At 43.2% G+C, this 20,272-nt stretch overlaps 1 protein-coding gene across 1 annotated transcript in view; it reads right to left on the bottom strand.

Moving 5' to 3' along the window:
* Positions 1 to 20,272, bottom strand: part of ADCY2 (adenylate cyclase 2) — a 4,811,883-nt gene that overhangs the window by 322,305 nt on the left and 4,469,306 nt on the right. The window contains exon 18 of the mRNA XM_069219709.1: positions 15,843 to 16,027. Coding sequence (XP_069075810.1) covers positions 15,843 to 16,027 — 185 coding nt within the window. The remainder of the gene's footprint in view (positions 1 to 15,842; positions 16,028 to 20,272) is intronic.

The raw sequence follows: 20,272 nt of genomic DNA, 5'->3' as shown, positions 1-20,272 counted from the left end.
TTAACATCATTGTTTGTGTCATTAATGTGGCCCAACGAGGCCGAAACTCGGTGCAGTGCCACTTTCCATAAATCTGCCCCTTAGTTGCAGACCGAGGCTGTGGCAACTATGAATTCAATTAAATAATGTGAAGCAAATTTGGCACCAGAAAGATATCAAAGAGTATTGGATTTGCAATTAAAATATTAGCAAAGATACAAATTAAAATCATCAAATAAGTTGTAAGCCAATACTCAATAGAGGGATGCATTAATCAATTAAATCCAAAGCAATTCACAATCATACATGCAAAGATACACTGTTATAAAGTTTTCTCAAAACAAATCAAAGCGGATTCATTTCCCTTTTAGAGTAGTCCCAACTCAGCTAAGCTAGGGAAAGATTGGGAGAGTTTGGGAGATGTCTGGCAGAAGTTGTCAGCATGTAAAGCTTTGTCTAAAACCGTGGGTAAGGGATCTGCCCTTGAGTCAAGTTAAACTCCTTCGGGCAATGAAAGAAACCTGCTCTAAGCTCGAAAGGCATCTTTCTCTAAAGGAAAGTAAAAAAGAAATCTCTTCAAATGAAAATTAAAAGGGAAGCCTGATCTAAAGGAAAGCTAAAAGTGTACTGTGCTACAAAGAAAGCTGGAAATGCTTCTCTGTCTAATGGAAGCTAAAAAAAAAGGCATCTCTGTCCAAACTCTCTGACCACATTCTTAAAATGACAGACCTCTAGCATTATCAGTAACAGGTAACAGCCCATCAATCAAGTGAAAATAGAAACTATACAGTTCCAGTTTCATTAAAATATACAACCTTCTCAAAAGTAGGCTCCAACTGTGACCTTCAACTAGCAGATAAAACATATGCAGTGGCAAAGCTTCAAGGGAAGGGTTTTGGGGTATTACACCCCTGTAATAAATGTTTTTACGCAAATCGTTGGATACAGTTGCTCCCAGTCAGGTATGGTGAGTTCTCTGTTGGATTTTACATGGGTTATTAATTATACAAACAGATGAAACCACCTCCTCTTTGTTGGTTGCTTTTCAAAATATTATGGCCCTTATTTATGAGGTATTGACGTAGGGCAGTGCAGCAATTCATCTTGCTGCGCTTCTATACACCAACGTGAAAGGGCAGGAATGCACCAGATTTATGCAATATGGTGCATTTCTGTCCTTCCCCCCTGTACTGGTGCCATTTTGGCAGCCTAGCACCAATGCAAGCACCCCTGCACCATGGTGCATGCAGGATTGTTTTTGTGCCGGAAGGGACACCTTCCTGCCCAAAAAAACAATCCTGAGTGGTGTATTCCTCTTTCTATGTGTGCTGCAGAATGCAGAAGAACAGAAGAAAATGAGGAAATATTTCCCCCCTTTACGTGTCACCCCTGGAGTCGTAAGGTTTTGGCACTTTCCCAGGTTTACTTGATTTGGTAAATCTGGGGCACTATCAAAATCCATGGGTAATGCTTGGTAAAACCCACTGCAATGCCCATGGAATGCCTCTCTGGCACAGAATAAGGCAACGCAGTGACTTGCAATGCTTTGCCTTACTCCATATCTATGAAGCCATTCAAAGCCATGCAAACTGGCTTTGTGTGGCCTCATAGATATGGCTAGGTTCGCACTGCTGAAAAATCACAAAAAGTGACGCTTTAGTGGGGCAAGCCTCTCATAAATCAGCCCCTATGTTTCCTGCCACTTACCACCCCTAACAACCAACATTCCTCTCTGTCTCCACTGCTCTTTAAGCCTCTTCATGCCCTAAGTGTTGTATTACTGTAATTTACCTGGATATGCCAGTGTATTTGTTAGAAAATCCGCAGGTCCACCCTTCCAATCTTTCTGACCAAGATACTGAACATATGGGCTGGTTACACTCGCAGATGCAGCTTAAAGTCCTTTATTCAATTAAGAAATTCCAGCACAAACTCAAGGAACAAAACATTATTTTCAGCATGAGAAACGAGAAAAATAAACCTTACACGTTTTCAATGTTACTTCAGCAGTGGACAAAAAATAAAAGTGCTCACGTTTTACAAGGAAAATAATCAACTAACATGAACCTTTTCTAAAATGCAGGCCTACCTTACCCAGATTCAGTAAAAACATGAAAATGTGCAGAAAATACTTTGCATGCCATGTTCCTGTTAATATATGTGCACAAAACATTTAAAAATGAAATATGTCCTCCAAAAGTAGACTCTTGAACCAGCAAGTATAGCCCCCCACTCCCATGCACTGAGCTACTCGTAATTGCCACGTGTGGTTCTATAAAGCTAATCAGAAAAAAAATGAGCAACCCAGAATGCCCGTGTGAAATGGGCGCGGAGATCAAACGAGTGCGACCCTACTTTTTGGAGTAAGCTCATCTCCAGTTTCCTATTTAAATGGTAAAAAGGAAGCAATATCATATGCTACAGCATGTGCATTCACAATGTGTAGCAAAAAAAGTATAATCAATAAAACTGCCCTTGGGCTGTACAAGATTACCGATCCGTACACCAAGGCGCCAGGCTGTTTGCAAAGGTTCAGCACTATCACAGAAAGACAAATCCCCAGGCAATACTATTGTAAAACCTCTAAATCCACAAAGCCATGTCAACATTTGTTACCAAACTTGTGTCAATAAGATTCCTTAATGAAAAAGAAAAAGCAACCATGGTTGTATAAAATTACTCATTCTCAGGGATGTATGATGGAACAACGCATGCACTTACAAAGCATGCCTTTACAACGTGAGAGGTGCAATGCATGGTCATTACCACACATGCACTTACAACAAAATGTTTTTACCACACATATGCTTTTACCTAAAAAATGTTGTAGTAAAGACATAGTTAAAGGCCGATGCATGGGAAAAAGTAGAGGTAAGTATAAAATACATGATATATATATATATATATATATGTATATATATATATATATATATATACACATATATGCAGATATATATATATGTATATATATATATATATATATATATATATATATATATATATATGTATACAAACACACCTTTCCACCCCAAAACTCTACCTACCCTAAACACAAAAAATTACCTTACCACCCCAAAACCCATACCCATCCTAAAACCTAAACACCCCTTACCACCCCAAATCCCATACCCACCCTAAAACCTAAAAATGCCCTTACCACCCAAAAACCCATACCCACCCTAAAATCAAAAAATGCCCTTACCACCCAAAATCCCATACCCATCCTAAAACCTAAACATGCCCTTACCACCCAAAACCAAAAATCCATATCCACCCTAAAACCTAAAAATGCCCTTATCATCCCAAAATCCATAACCACCTAAAAACCTATAAATGCCCTTACCACCCTGAAACCCATACCCAGCCTAAAACCTAAAAATGATCTTACCGCCCTAAAACCCATACCCACGCTACAAACCTAAAAATGCCCATAACACCCCAAAACCCATACCCACCCTTAAACCCAAACATACCCCTACCACCCTGTCACTGGGTATGTCAGTGATGACACGAATGCAGTGGGATATGAGTTCAGGTGAATTTTATTTATTTGGTTAATTCTGGCGTGACATGGTCTTTACATAAGTTATACTGTTCACTCTTGTTCTGTCCTTCGCTGGATTTCAAGTCTCCTTTCCTTTTCTCTTTCTTCCAGGGCTCCCAACGAGGCGCATGTGGGAAAGAACAAGATAAAGTAACGGTAAGTTCCTTTCCTTTATTTCTTAGTCTTTGTTTTACTACTCTTTCCTATGTCCTGTCTTGGTTGTCTGAAGTGTTTTCCTCTCCCTTTTTCCTCTATTCCTTTACTGTTTTCTATCACGTATGCAATCCTTATCTGACATTCGTCATTGACTCCTGGGTTGTCTTTTTCCCTGTTTACAATTCCCTGCTGTACTGTTTTGTTTTCCGTTTCTTGGTCTTCTTTTGGGGTTTCCTTTCTCTTTATCCTTTAGCCTCTTGTCTCTCTCTCTCTGCCCCTTTTTGTGGCTTTCTTTCTCTCTTGCGTCTCTTTCCTGTTTGTTGACTCTTATTTCAATTCTCCCGTTGTCTCTTGTCTCTTGTAGAGGTACTCTCTTATTTTCTCTCCTGCTCCTCCTCTCTGTCCTTCCCACTCCCCTTCTGGTTTTCATCCCGCTCCTCCTCCCAGCCACCCCCACCTTTTGCTTTCCCTTAAACACGCTTAAGAACGCACCTGGCGATGCCACGCTTCTCCTGAAGCGTCTCTGGAGTCTTTGCGGTGCCCCTCCTGCGCCGATGTCAGGGCTCCGGATATGTCCTCGCCTTCCCTTGCTTCTTGGCTCTGCACCGGGGGCCTTTTCTGCCGTCCATCATCTCTCTCCCACACTCCAGCGTCCTCCGCGTTCTCCTCCTCGTCCGCTTCCCGTCTTCCTTCCTTGTCGGCGTTCTTCTCCACTCGAGCGTGTCGCAGTGCCCCCGTTAATCCCGCTAACCAAAAAGGACGTTATTCTGTCCTTCAGATCTGGGTCACACGCATCAGCGTCAGCACATGCTGCCTTCACGGACGGGTTGGGCGGTGCCGACCCATCACAGACACTCCCCCTAGCGAACGGCTGATAGAGGCGCTCTGAACCTGGATACCGAGACAAGTAATCGTCATTCGTCATGAGGGCACCAGGGGAATGACGAATCTGGAAGGACAAAGGCTGGAGTGAGAGAAACCATCGGAGCACTCGGGCGTTGGTGCCTTTGTGTTGGGCAAGCCAGGTTAACGGAGCATGGTCTGTCAATAGTGTGAAAGTTCGTCCTGCCAAATAGTATCGTAGGGATTCCACTGCCCATTTGATCGCTAAACATTCTTTTTCCAAGGTGGGGTAGTGCTGTTCCAGAGGAAGGAGTTTACAACTAATGTAAACAATGGGATGTAAGGCCCCATCCCCTTTTTCTTGTGAGAGCACCAACCCCAGTCCCACATCGGAGGCATTGGTCTGTACTACAAAAGGTTTGGTGAAGTCAGGACAACGTAGGATTGGTCCGGAAGTCAGGTAGTGTTTCAACGTTTCAAAACTCTTTACTGCAGCAGCAGAGAGGGTAGGTAACTTATTAGGATACGTGTTCCTCAATAAGTCCATAAGGGGCCCTGCTATGGTGGAAAATTGTGGTATGAACCTACAATAATATCCTACAAGGCCTAAAAAGACCCGCACATCCTTATTTGTACGGGGATGGGGTATTTGGGTGATCGCTTGGATTTTTTCTATCTGCGGTTTTACTTGTCCCTCTCCTAGTACATAGCCCAAGTACTTAATTACGGTGTGGCCTAGTTTACATTTCTCGGGATTAACTGTGAGATTAGCTTCCCTCAGGGCCTGTAATATGTGTCTTAGGTGTTCTAAATGGTCCTTCCAAGTAGTGCTATAGACCACTATATCATCCAGATATACTGCAGCATACTGGTGATGTGGTCTGAGTATCTTATCAATCAGACATTGGAAAGTGGCAGGAGCCCCATGGAGCCCAAACGGAAGAACCATGAAGTGGTAGAGGCCAGAGAGTGTAGCAAACGCATTTGTTTCCTTATCTTCTGGGTGTAACGGAATCTGCCAATACCCCTTTGTTATGTCCAGGGTGGACATATATCGGGCTTGGCCTAACCGATCTAGGAGTTTGTCTGTACGTGGCATTGGGTAAGAGTCAAACTGTGATAAGGAGTTGACTCGTCTGAAGTCGACACAGAATCTGGTGCTTCCATCAGGTTTTGGTACCAGTACTACCGGGGAACACCAAGGACTGGTAGATGGCTCAATTATACCAGTTTTTAACATAGCTTCGACTTCTTGTTCTATGACCTGTTTTCTTGCCTCAGGAATGTGGTAAGGACGTTGTCTGGATACCGTGTTTGGGTTGGTGCGAATGGAGTGTTGGACCAAGGAAGTCTGTCCTGGTGTTTTTGAAAATACATCTAGATTTTCACTGACAAGGGTTTTAAGATGGGTAAGTTTGGATTCAGAGAGAGCGGTATTTAACTGAGGGTTAGGACTGTTAGTCCGTAACCTAGTTGGGAGGGGGTGGAGGGGTATGTCTTCTTCAGACTCCTTTCCAATGCATAGCACTGGGTGTTCTTCCGATGATTCACACCACTTCTTCAGAAGATTAATATGATGTATTTGTTCTCGGCCGGTACCCGAGGGTATTGCGAGTTTATATGTGGTGGGATTGATTTGTTCTATTACTTCGTAGGGTCCTTGCCATCGGGCAAGTAATTTGTTATCACAAGTCGGCAACAATACCAATGCTTTTCCTCCCACCCTCAGACTACGTACAGAGCTTTTGGAGTCATATAATCTTTTCTGTTTGTTTTGTGCTTCTCTTAAAGCGGTGTGGGTTTCCTCCCATACCGTATGTAGGTTTTCCCTCAACTCTCTTGTATATGTAAGGATATCTTTGACCGCTTCCTCCGATTCCTCCCATTGTTCTACAACATTTCTAACAGTGTACAGGGTTGTCTCCCAAACAGCAACTCAAACGGACTATGTCCTGTGAAGGCCTGGACATGTGTGTGTATGGCATAAAGAACCAGCGGTAGCTTCTTTTCCCAGTATTTGCCTGATTCAGAAATAATGTTTCGGAGTAGTGTTTTGATAGTCTTATTATAACGTTCCACTAAACCGTCTGTTTGAGGATGCTATACCGAGGTCCTTATCTGTTTGACCCCCAGGGAATGGCATATTTCAGCCATAAGTTGTGACATAAATGGAGTTCCCTGGTCTGTAAGTATCTCCTTTGGAAAACCTAAGGGAGAAAAACTCGATCATGGCCTGTGATATTGTTTTTGTGTGCATACTGGAGAGGGGTATAGCCTGGGATACCTGGTCGCATAGTCAACCAGGACTAGGAGGTACTGGCGTCCTTTTACTGACGGGGTTAAAGGTCCTACAATGTCCAGTCCAACCTGAGAAAAAGGGGTTTCAATAATTGGGAGGGGTTGTAGAGGGGCTGGTTCATGAGGGGATGGGTTAATCAGTTGACACTTCGGGCATTCATGACAGTGTCTCCTAATATCCCCATATACCCCCGGCCAATAAAACCGTTGTCATATCGCTGCATCCGTCTTTTCTCTCCCCGTATGTCCTTCCCCATTATCCCCATGTGCTAAATGTAGGACCTGTTGTCGGTATGTTTGGGGAACTACCAGTTGAGAGACTCTTTCTGCTGTGTTGGGTGTACATCTGTACAATAATTTAATTTCTATGGTGAAGGTAGGACTTACCGATCGCCCGTCCGGGCGTAAGGCCTGCTGCCATGCATTTTTCAGGATGGGGTCCTCTCGTTGTGCTTGTCTAAAAGTCCCTGCGATTGTTAAAACTGTGCCAGTCTGTGGGACGGATTCAGGGGTTTCAGGAGGTAGGCTTTCTCGGTATTCCTGTCGTTGTTCCCTCTTTTCCTTCTGGCATTGGTCTTACGTCTATCTCGGTTATCCCAAAAGGTGCTTCGTCTCACCAGGCATTGTCTATATTTTCTTGGCAGGCCTTTTCTAAGAGAGGGGTGAAGTTCTCGTAGTCAGTGCCGAGAATTAAATCCTCCCCCAGGTGCAGGATCATCCCCACTGTAATTGTTTCCTCGATCCCTGTCCAAATGAGAAGGACCATTGCCACTGGATACTGCTGTTGGTCTCCATGGACGCATGTGATCAGGACTTGAGTTTGAGGAGTCCATTGTTCGGGTGTCCCCAGGTCCTGTCTAACTACACTTTGGCTACACCCTGAGTCTACTAGAGCTTTCCTTTCTATACCATAAAGATAGACTATTATTGTATATTTGCATTTCTTATTGCCAGACCATAGTACTCGACCCTTCATCATTCCGAACTCCATGGGCTCCTCTGTTTCCTTCTTTAAGGGACAGTTCCAAGCGATGTGTCCCCATTCCGAACAGTGGAAACACTGGGGTCCAGTTGTGGGACGGCTTGGAGCCGAGGAGAAGGTAGGGATTGCCCAGTCTGAGCCGTGCAGCGTCATGGGTCGTAGATGTATGGGTTTCCCTGGCCCTGCACGGGGGTTGGTGTTGGACATTGGTTTGGAGGAAACACTGCGGAAATGCGGGGCCCGATGAAAGGCACAAGCGAGGTTTATTGCGGTGTGGTTGGTTAGACCAGGGTGTTGTCGGACCTAGTTTCGGGTGCTGGGAGGGAGGGCTTCTAAGTACTGTTCGAGTATGATAGCATCGAACATCTCCTCTTTTGTGGTCTCTGTGGGATGTAACCATTTTCCCCCAGGATGGTGTACACTGTAGTACAAAGTGAGTGGATTCTCCTGGTGTATCCACTTAGTCGGTCTAAACTTAGCCCTGTAACTTTCTTTATCCAATCCTATACGCTCTAGGATTGCCTTCTTTATTTCAGATTTATCGCTTGATAGGCGGCTTGCAGTTGACCGGTTAGTAAGGGTGCTATATATTGTCCCCATTTATCCTCAGGCCAATTGGCAGTGCTTGCTACCCTCTTGAAATTCGTAAAAAACTAATTGGGGTCCTCCTGTTCTTGGTACTTTTGAAGGACACTGTTAGGCACGTTGGGATGCACTTTGGTGTGCGCAATGGTGTCGGTCAACTTTCCCCAGGCAGTCTCATGGACCAATTGGTTGTTGGCCATGATGGTGGCCTGGCTTTTCAGCACTGTTTGTAGTGCCTCTCGTTCTTCTTTGGCTTCCTTGAGTTGTTGTTCCCAGACCAATTGTCAGTGGTGCTGTCCCTCGGCCAATTGGGCTACCATGTCTGCCAGCGTGGGTTTCTCCTCCATGTCGTCAGGCTTCGTATGACAAAATCCCACTTCTGACACCACTTGTCACCCGGTATGTCAGTGATGACACGATTGCAGTGGGATATGAGTTCAGGTGAATTTTATTTATTTGGTTACTTCTGGCGTGACATGGTCTTTACTAAAGTTATACTGTTCACTCTTTGTCTGTCCTTCGCTGGATTTCAAGTCTCCTTTCCTTTTCTCTTTCTTCCAGGGCTCCCAGGAGGCGCATGTGGGAAAGAACAAAATAAAGTAACGGTAAGTTCCTTTTCTTTATTTCTTATTCTTTGTTTTACTACTCTTTCCTATGCCCTGTCTTGGTTGTCAGAAGTGTTTTCCTCTCCCTTTTTCCTCTATTCCTTTACTGTTTTCTATCACGTATGCAATCCTTATCTTACGTTCATCATTGACTCCTGGGTTGTCTTTTTCCCTGTTTACAATTCCCTGCTGTACTGTTTTTTTTTCCTTTTCTTGGTCTTCTTTTGGGGTTTCCTTTCTCTTTATCCTTTAGCCTCTTGGCTCTCTCTCTCTCTCTCTCTCTCTCTGCCCCTTTTTGTGGCTTTCTTTCTCTCCTGCGTCTCTTTCCTGTCTGTTGACTCTTATTTCTATTCTCCCGTTGTATCTTGTAGAGGTACTCTCTTATTTTCTTTCCTGCTCCCCCTCTCTGTCCTTCCTGCTCCCCTTCTGGTTTTCGTCCCGCTCCTCCTCCCAGCCACCCCCCCTTTTGTTTTCCCGTAAACCTGCTTAAGAACGCACCTGGCGATGCCATGCTTCTCCTGAAGCGTGGCTGGAGTCTTCGTGGTGCGCCTCCTGCGCCGCTGTCAGGGCTCCGGACACGTCCTCGCCTTCCCTTGCTTCTTGGCTCTGCACCAGGGGCCTTTTCTGCCGTCCGTCGTCTCTCTCCCACACTCCGGTGTCCTCCGCGTTCTCCTCCTCGTCCGCTTCCCATCTTCCTTCCTTGTCGGCGTTCTTCTCCACTTGAGCCTGTCACCGCACCCCCTTTAATCCCAGAAACCAAAAAGGACTGGTTACTCCATCCTTCAGATCCGGGTCACACGCTGCAGCGTCAGCACATGATGCCTCCACAGACTGGACGGGTGGCGCCGTCCCGTTACACACCCCAAAACCCATACCCACCCTAAAACCTAAACATACCCTTATCACTCCAAAGCCCATGCCCACCCTAAAACCTAAAAATGCCCTTACCACCCAAAACCCAAAACCACCTTAAAACCTAAAAATAGGCATACCACCCAAAATCCATAACCACCCTAAAACCTAAAAATACCCCTACCACCCAAAACCCATAACCACCCTATAACCTAAAAATACCCTTACCACTCCAAAACCTATTCCCACCCTAAAACCTATAAATGCCCTTACCACCCCAAAACCCATTCCCACTCTAAAACCTATAAATGCCCTTACCACCCCAAAACCCATTCCCACCCTAAAACCTATAAATACCCTTACCACCCAAAACCCATACCCACCCTAAAACCTAAAAATACCCTTACCACCCCAAATCCCATACCCACCCTAAAACCACTCAACCCACTTAATACTTACCTGTACTTACCTTTGAAACCTTTACCACACATACACCTTTACCATTCAGACATTCAGGCATTCAGACTGGTCTCTGGAACCCAGAACTCATGAATTCCTTGCAGAGTGATTCATCCTTCTGCTATCCCTTCAGCTGTCCTGGCCAGTATAGGATATCGAGCTATTTTAGTGTTTTAGCAATTCACTGAGATCCCTGATCCATGACTGATTCTGGAGCATTTAGACAATAAGAAATGGGCTTATGTGAAAAGCGGTTTCTGTGAGCCTGAAGATATTCAAATATAATCTCCACAACAAGGTGTCCTATACCGCAACAAGCCTATGATTGCTGTCCAACTGGCATGGGTTTAGCTTCACGCGATCTCCACTCTCTCCTGCAGTAGTTACAGGACGAACATCTAAATGTATAGGTTACCTTGTTGTGGAGATTATTGTTGAAGGAAGGACGCATTCTTTACTACCACCTCTTATCCCCTTTGGAACTCCGTTCACCAGCCGGGGCTTATGGTTTGATGTTTAAAAAGATATCCACATATAGCCACACACTATCCAATCAATACATGCGTTTTATTTAATTCCATTATTACAAGAGTTTGGTCAGCAGAGTGTGGATATGAGCACAGTATTGCTACATCACTATAAGATCCCATCACTGCAATTTTACTATTTTACATTCTGTACCATTTCCCCTCCAGCTATTAAATTCTACTGGGAAACACCACTTCCCATGTTCCCATGTTTCAGGATTCTGTAATAATTGCAATGTTCTCTTCTCTGTGAATGACGCCGACTCTTTGAAATGCAAACCCACAGCTTACTTAGATTTTGAACAAGCCGTGTTTCTCACTTTAAACATACAAAGTCAATGCACCATAAGTCTCAATCTGTTTTACCCTTCACTCCTGGTTATCTTGCTCTCTCTGCGTTGAATTAAAACTGTAAGCAGGAAAGACGTTGTACTCATACATTATTGTCCTTGTTTAACAATTAACATTTTCTATTTCATACAATAGTGATCAATTAGCGCTCATGGTATGCTAGATTAAATTGTAAATTGCATAGGGCTAGATGTGCAAAGATTAGGAATAGCGATTTCCTAATTGTGATTCCCTGCAAATCACAATTAGGAAATCGTTATTACAAAGGTATAAAACTCATTTGAGTTTCATTAGGGATTCCTTACACGTCTCAAAAAGACCTATCTCATGCATATTAATGAGGTAGGTTGCAATTTGCGATCCACTAGGATTCGCTGCCATCACAGGGATGTTGGACTGCTGTGGGTCAGCTGACCACCATGCCTGTGATTGCTTTTAAATAAAGCAAATCTTTTTTTTTGTTATGTAGCCCATTTTCTTTGAAGGAAAATGTGGTGCATTTAAAAAAAACTGAAAAGTCTAAATTTCATTTTTTAAGAGTAGGCAATGGTCCTTTGCACCACTGCTTGGTCTTAAAAATATTTTTTCAACATTCTCAATGGGGAAGGGATCCTAAAGGAACCCCTTTCCATTTGCGAATGGGTTATTACCATTATTTAAATGGTGGTAAAGCATTACTGTCAGTAATGCGTACCATACTGATTCGGTATTTGGAAAGGATGCTCTAAACACGCCCTATGCAAATACAGAATCCAAATGCAAAGTGTCATTCGTTAATAAGTTACGGAATGACATTTTGCATTTTGGACATCATAAAAAGCATTTTTCCTATCACAAATGCCTGATCCAGAAAAATGCAGTTTGCAAATGGAAAAATGCTTTGCACATCTAGCCTATAATCTTTTATTAGTATGTCCTTTCAATTATAATGCCGTCTGAGCACAGTCCAACCTTTGTTTCAAGGATTCCATTAGAGAGAGTAATTTTGTTTTAGGGGCTATGGTCCTTTTATGGTTTCCAATAGATATATTTTATAGATAAACTGATTGATTGATATATTTGTTATTAATTTATTTTTTGTATTCCTCATATTACTCATTGAGAACTGCTCATAGTGGGAAAGAGGTCTTCACAGTATGCTGAAATAATATACAGAACATATGGCTAAACGTAATGTACAATAACAACAAAATTTACAATACAGTAATACAGAAGGAATGGGAATTCAGCATGCGCTTTGGATATTCTGGTTTAGGCGACAGAGCCAGTTCATGTATCTCTTAAGGAACATGGGGTTTGCTTTCCCTCTTACAGCCAGACTTTGACATAGCCATCTATAACTAGAGATAGCACTTCGAGAGAAAGACTGTTTGAGGAAGGAGACCTTTCTAAATCTGAGACTCATTTAGAGTGTGCTTTACCAGATTTAATGGGATCCACCTAAATTATTAGGCTTGGGCATTGCCCAGCATGCAGTTTGTAGGGAACATAATTTGATGAAGTGGTTAGTAGCCCATCTGACTTGTTTTGGAAGGGTGTTAAAAGTTATTTTGAAGGTGCTCCACTGCAGATTTGTGTTTGGAATGTCAAGAAGAGGAGCGGAGCTGTGAGCGGTGTCTTTCCCAACACACTTGCATATCTGTGCTGTGTTATATGTGTTAGACACTGCGATTTCTAGTTGGCAGAGATATGCAACCTGTTAAAGTAGGTACCACAATTCTAATTAGGACAGGTCACAACACAAACTAAATTATTCTGTGTTTACCCTGGGGTTGAATGGCATACAGCAGCCAGGCCTAACTTAAAAGGCAATGTATAAAGCATTTGTGCAATATCTCATATAGCAACACAGTGAAACACTACAAAAACAACTCCACACCAAGTTAGAAAAATAGAAGTTATTTATCTGGAGCAATCAAGATAAAAAATGAGTACAGATCCAATAAGCGTACAACAAGATAATATTTGGAAAATGTATCCCTGCAGTGCTTTGCAAATGGGTGCACTCCTCTTAGGAGTGTTATGGTAAAGTCTGTGTATGGGCCCAGAGACTATGAATGGGCACCGCAGAGAGGACTGGTGACAGAGCATGCTGCCCGAGTAAATCAGTACCTGTGCGGGAAGTGCGGCCATACTTGGCATTCGGCTCCAAACAGGATCTGTTAGCAAACACACTCCTCCTGAGATGCTTGTTACAGTCTACCAGGTGGGTTCCCAGCTGCAGAGTGGTTCAGAGGGTGTGTGCGGCACCACAGTGGTAAAGCAGCATGGGGCTGTGAAGAGGCACTGCACTCGCAGGAATCCACTGCAGTAGACATAACTCTGGGATGACCAGCTCACAGGCTGTGGAGAGGCTTGCACTTGATGACAGTGATCCAGGGCAGTAGGGGCAACTTCAGAAGAGAGGTGCAAGGCCTGCAGAGAGGTCATTGATGTACCTAAGAACTCAGTGAAAAACAAGGGTAAGTTAGCAAGCCCTTGGAGATCACTTCTGGTAAGAAGGCAGAGTCCTTCTTGCAGGTCAGAGAGCAGTAGGCAGCAGGGCAAGGAAGCAGCGGAGCAGTCCGTCCAGGAAAGCAGCTCAGTTAAGTCGTTTAGGCAACCCAGCAGTTCTAACAGGGTTTCAGTTTCTAGTCCAGTAATGTCTGATCTGAGGGGTCAGAGCCCAAGTATGTATATCCAAATGTGCCTTTGAAGTGGGGAAGACTTTAAAGAGTGGTTTTGAAGTGCACCAGTTCCCTTTCATGCTAGTCCTGTCTGCCAGGTCATATGTGGGGTTCATCAGTTCCATGTGTGGGGTCAGGCCACTACCCTTTGAAATGTAACCCCCCCACTCTTCTTGCCCAGGAAGACCCATCAATATGCACATAAATGCAGAGGCAGCTGAGTGTCCTGTGTTTCTTGCTGTCTGGATAAAATGCCCAAGGGGAGCTGTCACCCAGAACAGACCAGACAAGAATTGGAGACAGGTTGTAAGGCACATAGAGCTGTAGGAGCCTATTTTCTAACAGTCACATTTCCAAATTAGTAATGTCAAATCCAACTTGACCAATAAAGTGGATTTATCATTACCATTCTAATGGTATGAAGCATGAGGTAGTCACTCCTCTCTGATCAGGAATTACAGCTTTAAAGTATTTTAAGGAATCCCTAATGATGGCCTATGAAAAAAGCAGGCTTCCTAATAGTGAAAAACTACTTTGAGGAGTTTTTCATTGCCAGGGAATGTAAAAAATACTACATCTCCTCCCTTTCACACACACTGCACCCTGCCCAGTGGGTCACATAGGGCCGACTTTAGGGGTTACTTATATGTAATAAAAGAGGGTTGTGAGGTTTGGCAAAGGGTTTTACATACAAAGTAGAGGTGACAGAGAAACTGCACACACTGGCCATGGAATGGCAGGTCTGAGACATAGTTAAGGGGCTACCTATGTGAGTGGCATAATCAGTGCTTCAGGGCTACTAGTAGCATTTAATTTACATGCCCAGGGCACATGTAGTGCTGTTTACTATGGACTTATAGGTATATTAAATATGTAAATTGGGTAGGGTATTACCATGTTTATGGGAGAGAGCACAAGCATGTTAGCACTGGGAAGCAGTGGTAAAGTGCTCAGAGGGAGACAGGCAAAGGAAGAAGGGCGAAGACCACCCTAAGGCTGTCAGGTCTACAATATGTATGTGTTCTATTCTATTCAATGTGTTGTGTTGCATATTTAAGTATTATTTCTTGGTGTGTGTTGTTGTTCTGAGCATCTAAATTATATACCAATGCCCTATTGGGTATAAATGCAGTGTTCTTTGTAATGCATTCTATTATCGGCATATTTACATAATGCAGCACAGTAACCAGAGTTGCTGAACTGCATTGTGTCAAAGGGTGAGAGAAAATCAGCCTCATATCTACTAAGACATGGCACCCCTGGAAGCAAAACAGTGCATATAATTTTGCATTAATTTAGGCAATTCCCCTTTGCAAATTATGATTTGCATGGGAAAGAAAACTCACCACAACTATGTGTGCTGGGTTTGCATCACTTTTGTGATGCAAGCGTGGCACAACGTTTTAACAGATCTAGGCCTTTGTGTGTTCTTTCCTAGTGGTTAGTGAGGTTGTGAACAAGTACCCAACTATCTGGCATATGTTCACGACAGTAGATGTAGTGGCAGTGTTTTAGCTAATGTCCGCTATCGGAGTTGTCTCTTGTTTCCTAAAGGTGTATTCTATTATGAGCAGGATGCTATCCAAATATACCTTATTCCTGTGCTGCTTATGTAGTACGTGTGGTGTCCTGTTGTGTTACTTTAATTGGGATGATAAAGAATTTAGTTAGCTTACCTGGTTACAATGAACTTTGAGTTTGAGCACTGTATAACAACTGCTGACTGCACTAACACTGCAATTAAGAGGGCGGCGCTAGCACTTTCCGTTACAGACTACTTGCTTATACTGCCCTTGAGTTTGACTGAAAATTATTAAGTGGAATAATATCAAGAAGAAGGCCATTTGTTAATGAATTAGGTAATGCAATGATTTGTTTTATTCAAACCTACAAAAAGACCTCCCAAGTGGTAGGCATGATTATAAATAGCATTAATAAGCCTATGATGTTAACAGTTAAACATTTCTTATAGAGTATAGCAGGCCGGGCACCTACCTTTTCAGGGGTATCCGTGCATACAGATACCTGCGGTAAGCCTCCAGCATGGAGGAGTGGGTGTGGAGCAGGATTATATTGTAAATCACCAACGCTATCAGCATTATCAGCATTTTCAACTCGTAGTTTATCCGCAGGAAAACCGAGCATGAAATAAATCCCAGGATGCAGCTGTATATAAAATACTGGCGTGTGGAAACAGAAAATGAAAGTAAACCTTTAGCAACTGTGTTACTGCTGCAAAAAAGAAATCTACAAACTAGTAACTTGAATTCGCCCAAACAACAGATAGGTATCACTGTAAATGCTAATGACACATGGCAAGCAATGCTTCCAAATATGTCCATGAGGTTGCGTATATATCTAACTTTATTCGCAACGTCTTACATCGTTTTACGTCTTCCTTAGTTAACCTAAACTTTAAAATTGCCCAAAATGTAGTGTTAGAAACTTGAAGCTTGCATGCTTCCCCACTAAAAGACTACTGTAAATAGGACAACTTCAATAATAAATCAATAATTTTTCAAAAAGGTACAACATCTTATACGCTGGTAACAATAATGACAAATATAATAACACACTTCTAATAATAGAGTGTACTTTACATCGCACTTAATGACATCGTTTTTGCTGTTTCTAAACGCTATACACAGCAAGTTTACCTATTTGCCATTTAAGTAATGACACTTATTGGTGGTTAAATGGTAGTACATCATTCTCTGAAAGGCACAAGCGCTATACAATTCTTTATTTTAAAAATTCTCTAATTGCATTCCAGCTGAGTGGTGTTAGATCCGAATGAGTTGCAAGAATCTTGGGATTCGCCTTTACTTCCTCCCTCATACTGACTCTGGGTAGTTGGACTGGCTATAATGACGTACATTATGGTCGGATTTGGAGCAAAAGAGAAAGTGGCCCACATTTGTGAATAATTATCTTTCTTACAATGATGCTTAGTATCTGGAGTCATTTTGGAATAAATCTCTGATAAATTAAGCTTTCATCTAACTCGTGCGGTCAGTAGCATTGGCCAAGACAAGACACACCATTAGATACACCATTATTCCTCACCTGATCTTCAGGGCGATACATTTCTCTACTTCAGGTGTTTGAATTTGTTAGGCACTTATGGGTCCCATAGTGTCCCCACCAAGATCTTTGAATGTCCTGTATCACATCAGGACAAGAATCAGAGAACCATGTGCATCCTTCGTGTCTGGAGGCTTCTGTTAACCCTTAGGCAACGAGGGGTTTTCCTCTTTTGGCTGTCACTCAGGAGCCTCTCTGCAAGCAATGTCTTTGGGGACTGCATACAGTTTTGTATCTGGTGTTGTTTGTTTTGTGGGTAGATAATTGATTCTAATCTGGGAAAGCTGCAGGAATTCACTACAAATGCATTTCTTTCTCTCTGTCTCTATACCCTCTTTTTACTTGGTGTGTACACCTCTTTCATTTTTACTATCACTATTATGCTCCTCTGTCTTGTCTTCCCTTTTTTCTCATATCCTTCTACGTTTTCTCTCCTTGGTGTCTCTCATTCTACCTATGTTCTTCACTCAGTTTCTCACATATCCCCACTCCTTTTTCCTATCTTCCTGTCTGTGTCGGAATCTCTCTCTCTCTCTCCCACTTCTGTCTCCCCTGTGGGCACTTTCTTCATTTATTTTTATGTCTCTTATGCCCTTATTCCCCCTGTTATTTTACATCTCTCCTTCAAGTTTTATTTCATTTCTCTGTCTTGCAAACCTTCCCTTTTCTCATATCTTTCTCCCTCCTGTCAGCCTCTTTCATGTCCCTCTGCCCTTTGAATTCATTTATACTATGCCTAATGTTATATTCTTTATTGCTTTGCTGCAGACAGTACTGGAAAGTCCTCCTCTGCCTGGAGGGAGTGTTTAAACCAAAGGAGAATCATTTTGAAGAAGGAAATAACACTGGTGCATTGTAATCTACATTTAGCAATACTTACTGTACAAAAACAATCCTACCTACTACGCAGGGACCCTTGCACTATGGTGCAAGTGTGCCTGTATTGGCGATAGGCAGCTAAAAGTGTGCCAGCTCTAGGAAAGGACAGGAATGCGCCATATAATGTAAAGTCCGGTGTCCCTTGCACAGATATTTTTTTTAAAAGGAAAATGAAGGTATTATTGCAGGCTGCAGTATAACTAGAAATAAATCATTTTCTTAGAAACCAGTTTATGTAAGAAGTGTAGTCAATAAAGGGTGCAGCAACTGGAAAGGCATGGGGAAGGGCCCTGAGCAGATGATTGAGAGGGCTAAAAATGTTCTTCGAGAATAAGTATCCGAGAATGCAGCTACTATCTTGCACCTAAAAGTGATATTATTGATGGCAGTTATGTAAAGGCCTGAGCCCCATCGTGATATCTCTAACAGTATCTGCACTTTCAATGTAGAGTTAATGTGAAGGGGTAATGGCTCATTGTGCTCCTACCAAATGGAAGTCAAAAATTACTATAAGCTAGCCACACCCCCTTTTCTCGTTCTGCCTTGTGGTCACAGACGAAGGCAGTCCACCATTGCACCTGGCTGGCCACGCCCCCAGTACACGGAACTCTGGCTTGCAACACCCACTGTCCTGTCTTAAAAGCACACAGGCATTTTCCACACTGAGCTTTAGCTGGTCACGCCCACCGTTCTGCCTTAAAGGCGCAGTACATCCTTGCACCAGAAGCACTGGCCCATAATTAGAGAGGAGCCCTGCTAAGCTGGTCCACCCTCACAGGCCGCCAGAGACATACCCCGTGGTGCAGCACCTTAAAAAAAGCACGATAAGAGAGGCCATTGAAAAGACTTTTGGCCACACCAGAAAGGAACCGTCAGCCACCAGGCGCACAGCGGCCACACAATGAACTCTTTACCCCCCATTGAGCCATTCAAAGTGGAGGTGCCCCATCTGCACGAGCTTCCCGGTGGAATGATTGGGTAGAGCGCTTAATGTTTTTCTTCAATGCCAGAAAGACTGAAGATGAACAAAAAAGAGCCATGCTGGTGCACTTAGGTGGGAAGGCTATACATCACATATCCAAATCGATAGTTGAAGCAGAGCCGAAGACGCATTTAACACTCATTGCAGCTTTGCAAGCACATTTTGTGCCAATGGTCAACGTTGACTATGAGAGGTTCGTGTTTAGGCAACTTCGCCAACACACAAAAGATTCCATTGATATGTTCTATATGAGGATAAAAGAACTCACTACTACCTGTGAGTTCCACAACGAAAACAATTAAATTCAGGCAAGATCATTCAGGGATGCTCGTCATCCAAACTAAGAGAACGCATCCTAGAGGAATAAGGGTGCTCTCTCGCAGACATCCTGACGATGGGAAGGACAAAAGAACTGTCAAAGGCTAGAGCCTCCCACTTGGAGGCTGCACTCCAGAGCCAGATCAAAACTGAACAAGCTGCTGCAGTTATGCTAACCTCCTCCAAACCGAGACCTCAGAGACCAACACCACCACAGAGAACATGTGGTCGATGTGGAGGATCGACTCATCCCATGGCTAATTGTCCAGCCAAGGGTAAGAAGTGTGCAGGATGTGGACAGCTCAATCACTTTATCAAAGTGTGCCGCTCAGCGAAAGGAGTAGTGACCCAAACCACAGTAAATACTGCAATTGAAGTACAGTCGTGTGGCAGTGACATGGACAATGATGAAGACGAGACACAACTAGTTCATTCACTCTTCACTGTCAGCACTGCTACACAGAGGAACTAAAAGTTGCCCAAGCACAAGGTGCATGTAGCAGGGTGTCCGTTAGTGGTCATAGTGGACACTGGGGCGTCCATCAACATCATGTCACAGGTGACTTACCAAACTCTGAAACCGCTACCGACCCTGACACACATCAAAGTATTCGCATATGGACAAGCACAATCACTCACCATGAAAGGGAGATTCCGAACTACCATATCACATGGGTCTCACGTAAATGAAGCATACATATATGTTGCTGAGTGTTAGAAATGGGGTCTTTGGTTGGCAGTCAGGTTACCCCCTGTCCAAGCAAGGACCCTCACTCTAGTCAGGTTAAAAGAGACTCACCCTCAGCTAACCCCCGCCCACCCCCTTGGTAGCTTGGCACAAGCAGTAGGCCTAATTTCAGAGTGCAAGGTGTAAAGTATTTGTAACAACACACACAGTAACTTAATGAAAACACTACAAAAGGAGAAAACACTGATTTAGAAAAAATAGAAAATATTTATCTAAACAAAACACGATCAAAACAACAAAAATCCACAATACACAAGTCAAGTTATCACTAAAATGCAAAAAGAGTCTTCATGTAATTTTAAACAAAATGCTAACGCTGTTAGCGTGAAAATGTACCTTGGGTGCGTCAAAAATATCTCCGCAGTGGGCAAGTGGGTGTCAAAAAGGGCTTGTGATGCTTTGATTTCACTCACG

The sequence above is a fragment of the Pleurodeles waltl genome, chromosome 2_2 (assembly GCF_031143425.1).
Source record: "Pleurodeles waltl isolate 20211129_DDA chromosome 2_2, aPleWal1.hap1.20221129, whole genome shotgun sequence".
Lineage (NCBI taxonomy): Eukaryota > Metazoa > Chordata > Amphibia > Caudata > Salamandridae > Pleurodeles > Pleurodeles waltl.
The sequence above is the reverse complement of the archived record's forward strand: the minus strand, read 5'-3'. Positions and strand labels throughout refer to the sequence as shown.